The sequence below is a fragment of the Sorex araneus genome, chromosome 5 (assembly GCF_027595985.1).
Source record: "Sorex araneus isolate mSorAra2 chromosome 5, mSorAra2.pri, whole genome shotgun sequence".
NCBI lineage: Eukaryota > Metazoa > Chordata > Mammalia > Eulipotyphla > Soricidae > Sorex > Sorex araneus.
Window position 1 is genome coordinate 141,502,471 of NC_073306.1, and position 17,066 is coordinate 141,519,536.

Here is a 17,066-nt window from a genome sequence, read left to right on the forward strand (position 1 = left end):
TATGCTCAGGCAGCCACGCTGGGGTTTCTGTAGATGGAGACCAACTCCATCCCCTTGGTACCCAAGGGGCAGGAATCCCCCAACCAGACACAAACCCCACTTGAGGTCTAGGAGTTCTCTGCTGGCTGTGCTGCCCCTGGTAGAGGACTGGGCACAGTGTGCCAGCCACCCTGGGCAGGAGTGGGCACTGACAGACACATGGTCGAAGCAAAGCACAAAGAGGGAGAGTCAGTTTACCCACCAGATTTGTGGCCCAGCAGCTATCTCTGGGCTTTCCAGGCAACCTGCCTGCACCAAGACAGGACCCAGATCTTTGCTCTTGTGTATTGATTTTTCTTAAGTTTCCACAAATGAGCTTCTTTAACTGAAGAAAACTTTAAGGACAATCCATTCATGGATTTTAGGAGCGTTCCCAAAAGAGCATTTAGAAACAGGAACTTAGGGCCGCAGCCTCAATCACTTTATCTGATGGGAGTGACTGGCATGACTCACGCTGACGCCAGGGGCACTCACCTTCCCCGGTAGACGAACTTCATGGGTTCCACAGCCAATGCAGTGGCCACGATGTCATCGGCATTGTGTCTGCGCCCACTCACCACCATAAGTCCATCCATCTTTCCCACCACAAAGACAAGGCCTCCGGGCCCAACGAATCCCAGTAGGCCTGTCCTCACAAAGGGAAACTCGCTGACCGGGGCACCAGAGCTTGTCACAGGGAACACCTGGGAATGAGGGACCGTGAGTGCGGGCAGCCACACTCCTCCATCTCTCTGCAGGGGAGAGGGGATACAGCGGAAACACAGCCCCACCTCCCAGTCCCACGGCACGCAGGCCCCTGGCAGGTCTCCTTCTATGCACTCCTGGACCTCTGAACATGGGAGCCCAGAGACAAGTCTAAGCCTGGACAATGCAGTCTGCTTTCAAAGCCACAGCATATCTGTGACAAAGTGACAAAGGGAGAAGGGAGGAATATTTAAGTCTGATTCAGGAGAAAGCCATTCCTCTGTGAAAAGGCAAACAGTGTTTCACAAAACACTGTGAAAAGGTGAAACTGTGAAAAGGAAACCAGGGCCATGAATGCACATCACAAGCCAATCCTACAGTCAAACATATGGGAAAAGAGAGGTTAAATTTAGTTTTCCATTTCAGACACATTTTAGAAACTTGAATCTGGTCAACTGGACCACCTGCAGGCTCTAGCCTACGTGTGTCCACAGCCAAGTTCTATATGAGAACACCCAGGTTTTCTCCTTGCCGTGGGTGACATCCTCCCCAACCCTGCTCCTCTAAAGTCAGTAGCCTGTCCAGGTGAGGCTAACACTGAACCTCTCAGATAGTGAACTGACCCTTGACATCTTGTTCACTGGGCTATGTCTCCATGCCACAGTATAAAGACACATCACTACATACAGTACACAGCTACATGGGACCACACACCACAAATGTACACAGACACACACACTCACAGGACACAAACACCTGTGCATGTGACCACCTGCACCATATTTCCAGAGGCTGTACAAATGTGTATACATGGCCATGTAGCACACACTTCACCTCACACATATACTGCATAGACTACATACTCTACAGTATACAGATATACTACACATATGTGTATACCAAAAACATACATATACACAATACACACAGATGCTCATTCTGGGGAAAGTGACCTAGCACGTATCTTTTCACAGCTGGCTAAGTCTGAGGATGACGGGCTGACAGGGAAGAGCTTAAGTCCGTCGGCCCCCACCCGGGAGATCACACAAACTTCATCATCCACATGCCACCTATGCTCTAACTGATTGGGCAAAGGTGAGAACAACAGCATAACAACTACCCTCTAAAAGGAAACTGTGGTGAGGCAGAAGCGACATTACAGCAGGTAGATTGCTTGCCTCATACATGGCCGGCCCGGGTTCGGTCCCCTGAGTACCACCTGAATAATTCCTGAGTGCAGAGTCAGGAGAAACTCTGAGCATCTCTGGGTATAGCCCAAAGACAAGAAAGCAAGAAGGCAATCAAGAAAGAAAGCAAGAGAGAAACATTGTGGCCCACTTCAATGGTTTAGCTGACAGAGCAGAGGGCTGTAAAGGAAACTGGACTTGCACTTTCTCAAAACTAGTTTAATGCTTTTAAGTCAAGTTTATTCAAAACAAAACAAAACAAAAAAATCTGCAGGAGAGAACTGCAACCACATAGACTCCTTTGAGTATGTTTTACTGGGAGAGCAGGACCTTCCATTCTGTATCTATATCTACACACTGGCACTTGGCATATTCACAGAACTTACCTCAAACGTGTTCTTGGTCATGCCAGAGAGGCCATAATATGACATGCCTGTAGCGATGGCGCACACACATAGCTCCCCGATCTCATCCGTTCTGCAGAGTTGGGGGATCCCATCTGGTTTCACAGAGCACATGATGGCTGGAGCAAGCAGAGCAGGGAGCCCAGTAACATTAGCAAGAGAATGTAAGAACACAAATGCAGTAAAGAGTGTGGGAATAAACCCAGAGGGGAACACCCTGAATCAGACTCATTTTCCCTAAAGCAGGTCACTTTTTCCAGTGCTCCAGCAAAACCTCAGACTCCCTAACAATGTGATGACTCTGACTCTGATGAACACATCGTACTCTAGCCAAGGGGAGCAGCTCCTCTGCTTGCAGGTAAGAGAGGAACAACAGCCACCTGCTACCTCAGCACTACACCTGGGTACTAACTGGTCCTCCAACTTTCCTGGACTGAAATTGGGGTTCCATCTCCAATATGAATGGCCCTCTTCTTTGTGGGGCTCAACACCTGGTTGCAGAAGGGGTGCCCGGCTGAGAGCTAACTGAGTGTGATATTGCAGCAGGGCAGGTGCACAGCTGCTGACCAGGAGGCCCAGTCACAGGGCTGCACAAAGGTGGCAGGTAAGTTTCTCTGTCTGGGAAACTCAGGAGCTCAGTCAGAGAAGTACAGCATGTCTTCACCTGTGAGGCAGCGGAAGCCCCTGGAGTCTGGGTTTCTCCCCTGGGGAGAGGCAGAACTGCCATCACTTTGAAGAGGAACTCAGTCAGAAAAGCCGATCTGAGCAAGCGCACATCCAGCTACACCTGTCCTTTGCCCCTCCCCGCGCTGGGGTTGCTTCCAACACACAGGGGCCACACTCACCTCCGGGCATCACGAGGCCCACATCCTGCACCGTGAGCACAGAAAGCTTCTCCTCGGAGTCCACCCGGATGACCCCATAGGTGAGTCCATGCATGGAGAGGACACCGCGGCCGGGAGGCTGGTTGCTGTCATCTGTGGGCCTGTAACAGCAGTTTGTGTCTGAATGACCAGATGTGCACACACGAAGGCTCCCAGGCAGCCTGGTGTGGTTCTGTGCACATCCTAGAGCCTGTGTGTGTGGGCCACAAGACGTCAGTGTCCACAAGTTCCACCCCAGGTCTAGAGAAGGCTCTAACACCTCAGGCATGAAGATGAAGGCAGGCCTAGCCCTGTCCTCCTCCCCAAACTCCACCACATTGGCCCTCTTTCCTTCCTTGTTCTCTACTTCTCAGCTGTGCAAGGCTGGACTCGCCAGTGTTGGAAGAGAAAAACATCTGCCGGCTCCTGGATGAGCCTCAGCAGAAACGAACTGTCCCTTCTATTGAAGTTTAGACACAGCCCTGGAGGTATGGATGAGTCAGGGTTCTTTGGAGAAAGTCACATTGCAACTTGCTTTAGTTCAGGGGACAAGACACCGCTTCATAGCACCCAGTCAGTGCCCTATGCTATCGAGGAAGCTGGGGGCCAGTCTGCCAGAGTTCACCCCAGACTGGCCGGGCTTCTCTATCTTCCTCCAGTTCCCAGTCCAGGTCTCTGCATTGTGCCTCCACAGCCGGAATCCGACATGTACAACTGATACCCCGGGCTATCCACTCCTCCACAATCAATCTGGATCTTGCAGGCATGTGGGTTTCCTTTTGTTCACAGCCATTTTTTCCTACTCCTGGGATAGTGTATAGCAATAAATGTCAGCTTCGTGATAAAATATTCCCAGGATCACTGAGTTTACTCTTGAAAATTATGTATTTTTCAACATGAGTTAAGCAAAAGGCCTCCGACACATTTGTGGGTCATTTTCCAGATACAGTGAGACTCTTATAAGTTAGTCTTATAAGATATGTGTTTTCTCTCTGGCTCTAAAATATTATGAACGTTTATAGTGAACCAGGAAGCAGAAAAGGGAAAACATGAAAGACAAAATAGCGAATCAGACCTCATTCTAATCAAGTAAGTACTATATATCGAAGGTAGAGTGCAGGAATCTGGGATAGAATTATTCTTTCTGTAAGCATCAAATAGAGAGCCAGCTGGACACAGAAGATGGGCCAAGAGCAAGGGCAGGAGGACCTAAGAATACAGAACCCGCATGATTCCAAAGATCCTGGCAAATCTGAATTTTGCAGGGAAGAGCAGAGACTCCTGCAATAAGCCCCTGGTCATGAGTGCTGCAGGCGAGGGTCAGTGGGGATGGAGACAATGCAAGTGGCAGAAGCAAATGCCTCGGCCATGGGAGGCATGGGGCGGGGGATGGCGGGTGGGGGGGCCGCTCTTTAAAAAAAAAAACAACACACCCAAGTTCATAAGTGAGAAAAATGCTGTGCCAATAAGAGCAAATAGAGCATTTCCCTGCGAGGACTTAACGGAGGGCAGCCTGGCAGCCCGGGGCCCTGCTGCAGTGAGAAGGCAAAGCTCACTCCTGTGCAGGAAGGAGGCCCCTGCACTCAGCACTCAGCACAGCGGCCTGGCAGCCATCCTCTCCTCAGTAGTGACAACGCCGGCTGACGTCCTCACTGTGCACCAGGCCTTTTTCAGTTCTGTCATGGCACATCTGTGTTCACATGGCCTGGGCTCCATGCTGGGGACTCCCATCCTTTTATACACCAGGCCTGGAAGTTAAATTCTGCCAGCTATAAACCCATAAGAAAACATACAAGAGCAGGTCCAGAGCACACATACGAACACAGATATGGTAATAATGCCACACATGAAGATGGCCTACATAGCACATTTAGGGGCACATCACGATGGTACCCACAGGTCAGTCAGCTGCCCCCATGTCTCCACAGGGTCCTGCTGTCACAGTGCCTCTAAATCCTATTTTCATCTGAAGTTTCCCATAATCCTGTGAGTTCCAGAACATTCTAGTACTCTCATTTTAAAGAGGGAGCCATCTGTTGCTTTCAACATACTGAATGACTGTCCACTATGAAGGCCCAATTCATAACAGCTACCTAACTGGACTCTGTACACACCTGCAGGCCTATGAGGCCCAAACCTACAGGCAGCCTGAGCCCATCAGGCTGCTGGCTTACAGGCACCTGGGTAGCACACAAGAGTCTTCTTAGATGGGACAAGGGGACAGTCGAAGGCATGTTTTCTTACTTAAAAAGGACTCCAAGTTGTGACTCAATGTGAGTTTGTGATACCCCACACTAGACGAACCTTCCCCCCACTTCCCGTCATTTGTGGTGTGAGGCAGAGCTTGAACCCACAATCTCACACACACAAAGCAAGTGCTCTACCTCTGCACAAGACCTTCCCTGACCTGTAAAAAAGAGTCCACACTTGGTTCTCACACCAAAAATTCCTAAGAAGGGAGTAGTGAATGACCAGATGAATAAACAACCTCCCTGGAGTCCAAATCAAAATGTTCAACTAGAATATATTGAAGTAATTTCTAATTAATAAGCTCACCGCTGACCTTTTACAAGTGTAAAATGCATTACATGCCTTCAACATGCTGCAAGGAAGAAAAGAACCACAGAAGGCAAAGGATAACATGTGTTTAAATGCATAGGCTTGTTTCACAAAATCAAGAACCTGCCCTACATTTTCTGTAGATATAGTTACTCAAGAAAGACACCACAGACAGGAGTTTTCCTTTTATTCAAGCTTCTATTCAACCCTGAGAGGAAAATGCTGAGGAAATTACAAGTTTCCTTCCACTGGAATCTTCCTACAAGTGTAGATTCCATTCATCCAACTTATTTGAAAATGGCTTCGGTGTAACATGTACACAATAAGTACAAGGAAACAAGAGGCTAAATGAAACAGTCTGCTTCTGTCCCAGAGCTATTGAGCTATTTACCTTAACATCCCTCTACACAATTGGAAATGTTCTTCCTATCCGCAGAGCAGCAGAGCTCAGCTCTGCCTGGGATACGTGATGAGTGCCACAGTAAAGCTGAAAGCAGGATCCCAGCAGAAAAGAATAAGATGATGTGGGGGGGGGGGGGGGCGGGGTGCAGGGATATGATTGCAAGCTCTGACCACAAATATTACTCCTAAATCAATCAGAACATTCAAATTTTGCTTTTTATATGGTCAATCCCTTGATTAAGGAACCCAAGAGATCACAGTAGTCAAATACCCTCAGAACATCACCAAACAGCCATTGGACGACCAGCACACACCATTCAGAGCATTCCTGCATACTACACAGAGCTTCATCAAACACCTCATATATAACCCACATCTCTCAGAGCAACACCTCATATGCCTTTGAGAATCTGACCTGAAGATCACAAACCTCAAACAATATCCACACATCCTCAGAACATCACCATACAATATCCTCAGAATATATCATACACTGGGCATCAGCATAGAAACTTTGGATTATCATGCCACTCTGGCAGATATCACTTCATTCAACTGGAATATCATAACATGAGACTATCGCCCTCAGAATCTATTACCTCATACTCCTCAAAACATCACCACACACTCCTCAGAATATCACAATACATCCCTCAGAACATCACAACACACTTTAACCACCATATATGCTTGGAACATCACAAGTTCTCAGAACATTTCCTTATACCCCTCAGAACCTCATGTCCCAGCTTTCAGGACATCACCACAACCCCACTCAGAGCATTATCTCATACTCCTCTGAGCACCATCACACAACCCAAACCATAGATCAGCACCACAGCATCAGAATATGTCTGAAACTTCACTTAACACCCTTCAGAGTGTCACTTTTCACCCTTCAGATTACACACACACACACACACACACACACACACACACACCCCTAACTTGCAAAATACCATAAATCATATGTTTCTCTAAAATTTAACACATACTCTGCAGAATCTCACTCAACCCCCTTAAAACATCATCATAAACTCCTTACAACATAACCTGATCACCTGGCAAACTTCAGAACATCAGTTGACATCCCACAAATAAAAAAAAAAAACTACTCACAGCCTCACTACACATTCCTTCAGTGTATCGACTCATATCCCTCAGAGAATTAACTCATATCCTTCAGAGTATCACCACAACCTGTCAACATCACCCCCAACCCAGAACTACAGCACATAATTCTCCAACATCACTCACACCTGTCAGAGCATCAGCTCACACCCTTCAGAATAGCAATTCAATTTCCCTCAGTGCATCACCACAAGTTCTAAAGCCTTTCCTCTACCCACCCTTTCAGAAAATGGCCACACACCCCTCAGAGCTATAGCATACACCCCTAGAGAATAACACAGACTCCAGGTACATCACCCATACCCCTTACCATATCATCTCATACCAGATTAACACCTCACATACCTCAGATTATCAACCAACATCCTACAAAGCATCATCCTACAGCCCTCAGAGCTTCACCACATCCCTAAGCATCACCACACACTCTATAGAGCATTGCCACCACTTCATGGCATTACCACACACACCTCGGAACATCACCTTACACCCATCATATCATCTTCACATACCTGTCCGTATCACCTCATATCCCAAAGAACATCACCAAACACCCCTTCAAGCATCACTCCATATCCCTGTGAGCATCATCTCACTTCTCTCTAAGCATCGTCATACACCTGGCAGACTTTCATCTCATACCCATCAAACATCACTAGACACCCCTCAGAGCATCACCAATAAGCAACCCTCAGAGCTACAGCACATAATCCTCAGACATCATTTTGCATCCCTCGGAACACTGCACCCCTCAAATGGGCTCTGGACTCCTGCCTCTTCTCTCATCCTATACCTGGTGGTTATACCTGTCTCCTGGCAAGAAGACCTTGGGCTGTTGCAGTTCTCTCAGGAGCTGAAGAACTCTTTAGACTGGTGGCTATATCAGAGCTCCAAGCACAATGAAACAAGGACACACCACAAACAACTGCATTCAGATGACAAATAAATATGAGCAAGTATTACCCTGTGGACGAACAAAGGGTTGACTCTTCACTGCATTTGCTGAGAATCAACTTAGGGCTCTCAGAGACAACATATAGGGAGGGATATCACTTCTTAGGATTAACTATTTTATGTTTTAAAATTCAGACAACATGATTTACAAAATTGTTAGCAACTGAGACTCAGGCACACAATGTTCTAACTCCCATCCCATCACCCGTATCAGAACCCCTCCACCAATGTTCCAGGTTCCCTCCCACCTCCAGACCACCTAACACACATTTTTAGGGTTACATTTTGATCTCTTCTTCCATTCCCTTTGCATATTAGGCACTGACTATCTACCGGGCAGAGACAGAAGCCAGCAATAAATGTACCCTTGAATCATGTCACCTAAGAGATGACTGGAAAACACTAGGCAAGACAGCAACAAGACCCCCAAGTGTAGAAGAGCAATTGTTTCATAAATGAGAAGATGGCCCTGACAGGGTGAGCAAGGCCCCAAAGTCCTTGGGCTATTGGAGGCAGCATAGCAAGAACAGAGCAAGTCCTGGTGCAACTCTGCTGCCTGAGGAGGCTTGGCTAGAGAACAGCAAGGATTGGTGGGGAGGAGAAAACTCAATGGGGCAAAGTTTCTGACCAGAATGGGGTTAGGGTAAAGAGAGAAGTTCAGGAGAGGGGCCGCTATAAGGCAAGTTAAGGAAGCATCTGGCTGTGCATAATGCATCAGACCCAATAAGGCTGCGAGATTAAGCTTTCTAGATTGTGGGGAGCAGTGGAGAGAATAGGAACAGGGTGGGGGTGATATTAATAGCAAACTATCCTCTGTGTGAAAAACAAGAGTGGTAGGAATAATGAAAAATTAAGTCATAGCCACTGTGAATATAGAGCAGAAAGGACATAAAAAGTAAAGAAGTATCAATTAAATTAACTATAAAGTTGATAAGCTTTTATCTAAACATACCAAGAAAAAAAGAAAGGACTCAAATAAAATCAAATGGAAGAGATGTTATACTTGATACATGCAAAAGATCCTAAGAGACTGCCATGAACAACTATATAGCAACAAAAAGGAAAACCTCTAAGAAATGGACAATTTTTCTAGAGAATATGTAACCTCCCAAGAATGACTTATGAATAGAAAATATCAATAGATTACTATTGACATTTAATAGTATCACTATATCACCGTCATCCCGTTGCTCATCGATTTGCTCAAGCAAGCACCAGTAACATCTCCATTGTGAGACTTGTTGTTACTGTTTTTGGTATATTGAATACGCCACGGGGAGCTTGCCAGGCTCTGTCATGCAGGCGGGATACTCTCGGTAGCTTGCCAGGCTCTCCAAGAGGGATGGAGGAATCGAACCCGGGTTGGCCACATGCAAGGCAAATGCTCTACCCGCTGTGCTATCGCTCCAGCCCTGACGTTTAATAGTATAGGGATGTAAGTAAGTGAGGAGGCCTCATATTAATGCCCCTCCTTTCCTATCACTATCTCAACCCCTACACACGCAAGAAAGTCTAGGACTCTACCACACTTCCAAACAAGAAGTTTTCCAAACATTTATCCCTCTCATACTTCATAAAACAGAAGGCAACTGTTTCAAACTCATCTTACAAAGCCAGCACTTCCTTATCACCAAAACCAGACAAGGACTCCACAAGAAAACCATACATCAATATCCCTGATGAATATCAATGTAAAAAGCTTCAATAAGGATCAGAAAGATCGTAAAGATGCTTGTCTTGCACAGAGGTGACCCTAGTTCTATCGCTGGCACTGCATATGATCTCTGGAGCACTGCCAGGAGTGAGTCCTGAGTACTGCTAGGTGCATGCAGATGCCTCCCCTCCAGTATACAGGATGCCCATTACAGAGCCCCAGGTCAAGTGGCTGTCCCTTAGGAGGCAATGGTTCTGGAAGGCCAACATGGCTGTGGCAACACTCAGAGTCACGGTCACGTGAGATGGAACGGGGCTGTCCTGTAATTGGAAGGTCAGAGACCTCATATGCACGGGCCTTGCTTCCACTCTGGCGCAGGGAAGAGCACAGCTAATATGCCTTTCCCGCCAGCTCCCCATGGCAAGCTCCCCGTGCCAAAAACAGTAACGAGTCTCATGATGTGTGGTGGAAAGCACGAGAGACACCGTGGTAAGTGAAGAGTGAGGGGCGCAGGCTTGGAAAATGGAGTAGCATTTCTCTTGCTCCTGATGTCATGTTTTGTCTGCATAAAGGAGCTCCTACCCGAAGACCAAAGCCAGGACTTCCCCTGTGCTGAGTAAGCATCCCAGCCACCGTCTCTCTGGCCACCTGGCACTGGGAGAGCACATTGACCTCTGCAGACCATAACAAGGGCCAGAGAGTAAAGTCCTTAGGCCCTGAGGTCACATGGACTTCTGTCAACTACTAATTTGCATTGCTTGTAGCAGCATATGAACAGACAGGCACAAGTGCCAGCAAAGCGACTCACAGAAATGGCAGCTGGGAGTCTGTCACTCTGAGACTTGAGGAATATGCTCTGACCTTTTGCCTAGTAACAGCCATTTGGCAAATGTCTCCACCTGAATCTACTGTCTGCAGACCTACAGAATGCGGATATCTCCTCCTAGTTCTTGGCGACCTGGGCAACTGTTCCCAGGGCTTGGGACTGGGTGTTGGATATCTGAAGCTACTAACTCTCAGGATTGCGTTTCTCCTAGTTCCAATTTTCCTACTAGTTCTTTGGAGAATAAAGAATGAGAGGAGAGCTCTGTCTGGGTTTGATTGACAACCGAGCTGTGGTCTGTTGAGAAGTCAGAAGGTAAGCAGACATGCGCTTTGGTCTTCAAAGAGCCCACCAGGCAAATGAGGGCCACTGAGGGCCTAGTCACTTCCTATACACATCAGAGGGACAATCACCCACTGGAGCTAGCAGTCCTCAGCACAGGCAGCAGAGCCTGAGACGGAGTTGGTCAAGCCACCACCGTACCCCCCATAATGGCACACCTGGTGCTGAAAGGCCACACATAAGCTCTCTGGAAGGCTGACTAGGTCTCAGCTATGGCTAGTCTGTGCCTGAGCCACAGTGACCACCATTGGCAGCCCTCATGGGTACCACCCACACTCAACAAGAACAGCCACCTAATTTACATGTCACCGACAATACAGCTTTTATCTTTAAAAAAAAGAGAAGAAAAGAAAAGATTTTTCTTTAGGGGCTGAAGAGATAGATAGTACAGGGCTTAAAGCACTCCAGTCTGGTTCTAATCACCACATATTGTCCTCCAGCAAGGCCAGGGTCAATTCTGACGAAACACCCTGTGGGTACTGCAAGGTGTGGCCCAAACCCCAGCCCCCTCAAATTCTTTTTAAATAACTGCAGATCTTTAGAGAGACCACTGAGATCCTCTGCACATGCTGCCCTCCATGCCCATCACGTCTGACATCACTCATGAGACTTACACGAGGAGCACACAGAGTTCCTTTAGGGATGGCAGATAAGAAATCATGTGTGGGCAAAACTCCGAACTTTCTCTACGAATCAATCACTCATGCTGTGAAGTCTCTGTGACAATGGGACAATGTCACAGAATGGTAGACTCTTACAAATGTGTAAGGGAAAAAATGGAGAGATTTATAGTAGAGGAAACAAGAGGGTCACAAGAGGGCCTCTAGGCCTGCAGCCCAGCAAGCTGCCCAGGGTTTGCTTGTTGTCCACTCCCAAGTCTAAACAAAACATCTTTAGCCTGATCTCAAAAGAGATCTGAGAGCTGATTATCTGCTCCCGTGTTCTGCTCCCCAAGGTCAGAGGTCAATGCCAGGAGCCTCTTCCTGTTGACTGGTTCCTGTTACAGGGAATAACTACACCATCCTTGAACAAAGAGGACTAGATTCTAATGACTGGTGTTCTGTTTCCTCAGAGTTAGGTGAGACTTCTAACTTCATTCAATCTCATCTGATACTTGAAAGAAAGGATCACGATTCTCAACCATCAAGCAGGCAGGCTGGCTAGATTAACCCTAAAATACACATCTAAAAGTATCAGAACTGTGGAAGCGCACCCGTCTGGACAACACTTTGGAAAGCCAACTTTCCCAAAATAAGAAGTGGGCACCTGTGTTCTTGGGCAGAGCTCCAGAATCCCACTCCTGTGCTGGTGCTCACTGGCACCAGAGGGTCCTCCTCGTTAAGGTGAAAACCAAAGTCACGTTACCACCTGCAAAGACGGAGATGTTGCGCATCTGTGTGGGTCACTGAGCTAATGACCAAACTGGCCTCTCACACTGTGACCACCTGAGAGAAGGCGGGAGCGAGGGCCAGGCTGAGTGTCAGCAGCCCCAGGGAGAACACAGATCCACACAAATCTAAAGTCCAGCTCTCCAAGCTGCCAGTACACAGACAGGGAGCTCAGAAAACCCATGTTTATAAGCACGAAACTGGTTCAGCAGAGGACAGGCAATGAAGACAACATACAAACAATGTCTAAGGACACTGATGTGCCTAGAGAAATCTCCATTCAGCACTAATTCAATTCCTCCTCAATGAGACCAGAGTCTACCAGAAACAGAAAATGTTCTCCCAAGGTTTCCACTGGGGAAGACACACTTCCTGACTAAGGCAGCCAGACCACCCGGAAGCATCACTCCAGCATGTGACAGGAAAGGCTGCCTGTGGGCTAGTTCTGCTGTCAGGAGCAGAAGAACTTCCAGGTGTTGGGATGCCCACCACCCACCCTCACCTCACGAGCGCAGCCTTACCTCCGGATGGCCACAGTGAGCGCCTCTGGGGAGCTGGCACAAGGACAGATGACCTCCGGCCGCAGGCCCTTGCTCTGGAAGACATTGAGAAACGCGTCGCAGGAAGAAATAGACCCTGGAGTGAAAGAGGGGGCAGTAATCAGACAGCAGAAGCAACGTCATCACAACCACCCCATCACCTGAAATGCTTTTGCAATTAGGATGCAGGCAGCATGGGGAAACCATCGCTTTAGTCCATCTACCACTTATGTATAGTGAAAGACATTCTCTACTCAGATGTCACACAAGAGGGAAAAAGGGAAGCTTTTCGTCACTCATTGTTTTGACAACTGATGAACTGCACTTCCGTAACATTCCTGAGATTTGTTCTGCCAATTTCAATATGCGGGCTCCAAGAAATGGACAAATTTAATCTCAGGAAGGAAACTTCTCTACATCAGTGCTTTTCAGAATGGACAACACCGCTCCCTGAGGGTTGCTGGAATGATCCAGGTGGCAACAAGAGCCTCTAGTGCAACTGGAGGGAGGAGAGACGCACTGTTTGTTTAAAATGGACTGTTTCCAGCATGGAGCTATGTGGGATTTTTTCCTGGAAAGGGTGCAGTAAGGCCACTCAACTCTAGGGACTTGCTCTCTCTGTTTTTGCTGTGCGATGGGCAGGAACGCATCAGCTAATCTGGTTGTATTTTTCAGTGCTGCTCCACACAGGCCGTCTAGGGAGGGTGAGGGAGGCTGCATTCCATCAGCTCATACACCGGGAGTTGTCTTGTGAGATGAGGAAACAGTCCTACCACTAAGGTATGTGCTTATGATTTCACCTTTGCATCCAATGTTCTCTGAAACATGACAGTGCAGTGCTTTGATCTGCAGCTATGCGGAGGCCAGTTCAAAGAGGTATCAGAAACAATGATGCTTCATGTACTCTGCTTCCAGTTTAGAGATGCTCATAAGAAGCTGGTTTTGATCTCAACTGACTGAAGTATTTCTCAGGGTACACTGACAGCATCCTATGGAAATTCTGATTTTACTTGGGTGATTTTTCTTCCGTTTAGGGCTGTGCCAGGAATCAATCCTGGTAATTTTTGCTAGTGAACTAAGTAATTAGATTACATTTAAAGTTAACAGTAATTGCATAATAAATAAAACTAAAGGCTATAAATAGTAATGTAAAATAGTATTCTGTGAGCTCTGATTAGAGCTCAAGAAATTGTATGAAGAAAAAACTTCACTTAATCCTCATAAAAGCTGATTCTGGGCTCCACTCCCACGTGCCTTTGGAGTAATGTGTGTGGAGTTGCCACCTTCTAACCAAGGTGAAGAGCAGGGTCGAGTATAGAGAGAGGGTACCACTGCCCAAGGGCTGCACTCACAGGGGTTCGCGCCATCAGCCACGATCAGCATCCGTAGGGAGGAGAGGTTGATGTCCCTCTGGTCCCTGTGTGCCACTAGAGCCCAGTGCATGTCCCTGGATTTCACACACGCCACCTTCGCTGGAGGAGAAGAGCAGGAAGTCAGCATCTCGGAGTATTGACAGAGAGGGCTGAGCGCAGGCCCCAAGACGCACCTTTGTACTGGCAGACCTTCTGGATCCAGGACAGCGGGTTCACCTTCATCAGCGAGTAGGGGATGCTGATCACATGCATCATGTTCATGACGCTCTGGAACCGAGGACAGTGACGGGTGAGTGCCCACTGCCAGAAACCCAGACTATCTGCCAACAGGGGAACAAGGCTCATAGCTGCCTTGGGTTTCTGGGAATGAGCCCCTAAGAACAAGTGAAGGGTATTTCTTGGTTGTCCTGTTCTCTCAGTTCCCGCTTGCCGACCCAGTGAAAGCACAACCCCAAATCCTTCTCTTAGAGATCTTCACAGAAAAACAAGTTCTCCCTGCCCCACCCCCCCGAATCCTCTGGACCTCCCAAGCAGTGTTCAGGAGGCAGAGGCCCCTCCCACAGTTCTGAGTAACTGGGAGAATTTGAGGGTCTGAGGATGTGGACAGGATTTAGGGATCCCACAGTCACACTCAGTGGTATTCTAGCTTCCAGGGCCCTGCAGAATTTTTTTTTTTTTAAGTTTTGGACCACACCTGGCTATGCTTAGTGATTATCCTGGCTCTGCCCTCGGGAATTACTCCAGGCAGTAGATCATAATGGATGCCACCAGGGATCAGACCCGTGTCCACTGCATGCAAAGCAAATGCCATGCCATTACACTATCACTCCTGCCCCTCTCCAAAATAAGTTCCTTAGTAGCCTTTCATAGGTTCAAAATTTAGTTCTTCTTAGAACACTATACTAATTTTTACTTCTAAAGACTCATCATGTAGACAATGAAACTAAGAAGTCTCAGTTACCTGTGTCCCATTTGGCTTTTTACCCTATTCAGTGGATAACCAAACAAACAAATAAATGAGTGGTCTTATGTGCCCGTGGGAGGACTCATACCCCACAGGCAGGTCCCTGTGCCTGCTGGGCGCTGGGAGTCACTCAGTCCAGCTAAGAGGCAACAGCTCTCCCCCTACTGCGTCTCCCCAGGTAGCTGCTCTGCTCTTGAGAGTAGAGGAGCCTGGACAGGGGCTGGGCAAGTTTAGTCAAGGAGAGCCCCACAGAAGCTGGACAGGTGAAGCCGAGTCTGGCTGCCTGGCCTACACTGTGGAGAAGGTGCTCACGTGACAGCTGAAGAGCATGTGGCCAGCGGCAGAGACCTGCCTTATGCAAAGAGGCTTTCCATCATTGAGGCTGCTGGGCAGTGACTGCCTAGAGCACAGTCAGCATGCCAGCGGGGCGCGGGCGCGGGAGGAGAAGCAAGCAGCAAGCTGGTGAGCGGACCAGGGCTCCGCGCACACTGCCTCTCACCCAGGGCCCCGTCCACAGTGGGCAGAGGAAAACAGAGGTTAAGACTGACTCAATGGGGCTGGAGAGATAGCACAGCGGGTAGGGCGTTTGCCTTGCATGCGGCCGACCCGGGTTCAAATCCCAGCATCCCATATGGTCCCCTGAGCATGGCCAGGGGTAATTCCTGAGTGCAGAGCCAGGAGTAACCCCTGTGCATCGCCAGGTGTGACCCAAAAAGCAAAAAAAAAAAAAAAAAGACTGACTCAAGTGTCAGGGGCACAGAACCGTCCAGGGCCCAGGGGGTCCTGGCCCTGTTCTCCAGCACCTCCGTGGTCCCCATGCTTCTGCGTCTTGTCTGGCACATCTGGATGGCAGGAATGGCCCACAGCCACCAGAGACGCCATAGGGAGTGGGAGGTTCCGGCTAGAGCTCCAACTTTTGCTCTGTGCTGCCTGGACCATCCCTGTTCTGATGACTCTGACTCCTCAAAAAACCAACAAATCCCATTTCCATCATTGAGGCAAACAGTACTCGAGTTTCTCATTTCAAAAAGGACAGAAGTTTTCAGCCTAAGAAATTTAAGAAGGCAGAAAAGTGAAAGCCAGGCCACCTGCAGCCCACCTGAGGAGAAGCAAGAAGCTCTGCTGCCTGCGCTTCACTCTGGTCACAGAGCCTCACAGCAAGAGAGAGGAAAGCCAGGGCATGTGTTCCAAGACTGCCTCTCACCCCAGCCTCCCCACCTGGGCCTTCAAAGATGCAGTGGCTCCTTTATGCAGTAAAACACATCGTTTGTTACTGGCCTCAATTTCTCTAGAACAGGAGCCACAGTTTCTCTAGAACACGCACTCTGCATATCAAGAAGAATCTGGGAGGTGCTTTTCCAAGACAGCATGAGGAAAATTGAGTTCCTGAATGTTCATCAACACTTATTCAGGTAAAAAAAAAGAAAAAACAGTAAAAGTGTCAGAGCCCAATTCCTCCCCTAGAAGTGTCCCCAAACCAAGGCAGGATGCAGTTGCTGCTGCATGAGCCCACTACCCTCCATGCCTGATCAGGCACTGAGCCCCGGGGACCAGGCAGCGAGGGTTCTCGTGAAGAACCCGTGCTGGCCCCACACTCCACCCCACGGACTGGAGGTACACTCACCGTCAGGATGCCATGCCACAGCCCCACATCCTTCTTGAAGTCCAGCACATTCACGATGGTCTCAGCTGCACAGAACAGAAAGACAAAGAGATTCTGACTTTCAAAACAAGACGCAACTATAAAGAAGCTACATGCT

General features: G+C 48.2%; 1 protein-coding gene across 2 annotated transcripts in view; it reads right to left on the reverse strand.

Annotated features, from left to right (window-relative positions):
- The window catches only part of DIP2C (disco interacting protein 2 homolog C), a 193,753-nt gene that overhangs the window by 40,093 nt on the left and 136,594 nt on the right, over positions 1–17,066 (reverse strand). For both annotated transcript variants that reach the window (XM_055137625.1, XM_055137624.1), the window contains 7 exons: positions 16,931–16,995; positions 14,516–14,609; positions 14,322–14,441; positions 12,952–13,066; positions 3,160–3,299; positions 2,297–2,433; positions 514–722 (listed from right to left, as the gene is read on the reverse strand). In XM_055137625.1, the coding sequence (XP_054993600.1) occupies positions 514–722; positions 2,297–2,433; positions 3,160–3,299; positions 12,952–13,066; positions 14,322–14,441; positions 14,516–14,609; positions 16,931–16,995 (880 nt within the window). The remainder of the gene's footprint in view (positions 1–513; positions 723–2,296; positions 2,434–3,159; positions 3,300–12,951; positions 13,067–14,321; positions 14,442–14,515; positions 14,610–16,930; positions 16,996–17,066) is intronic.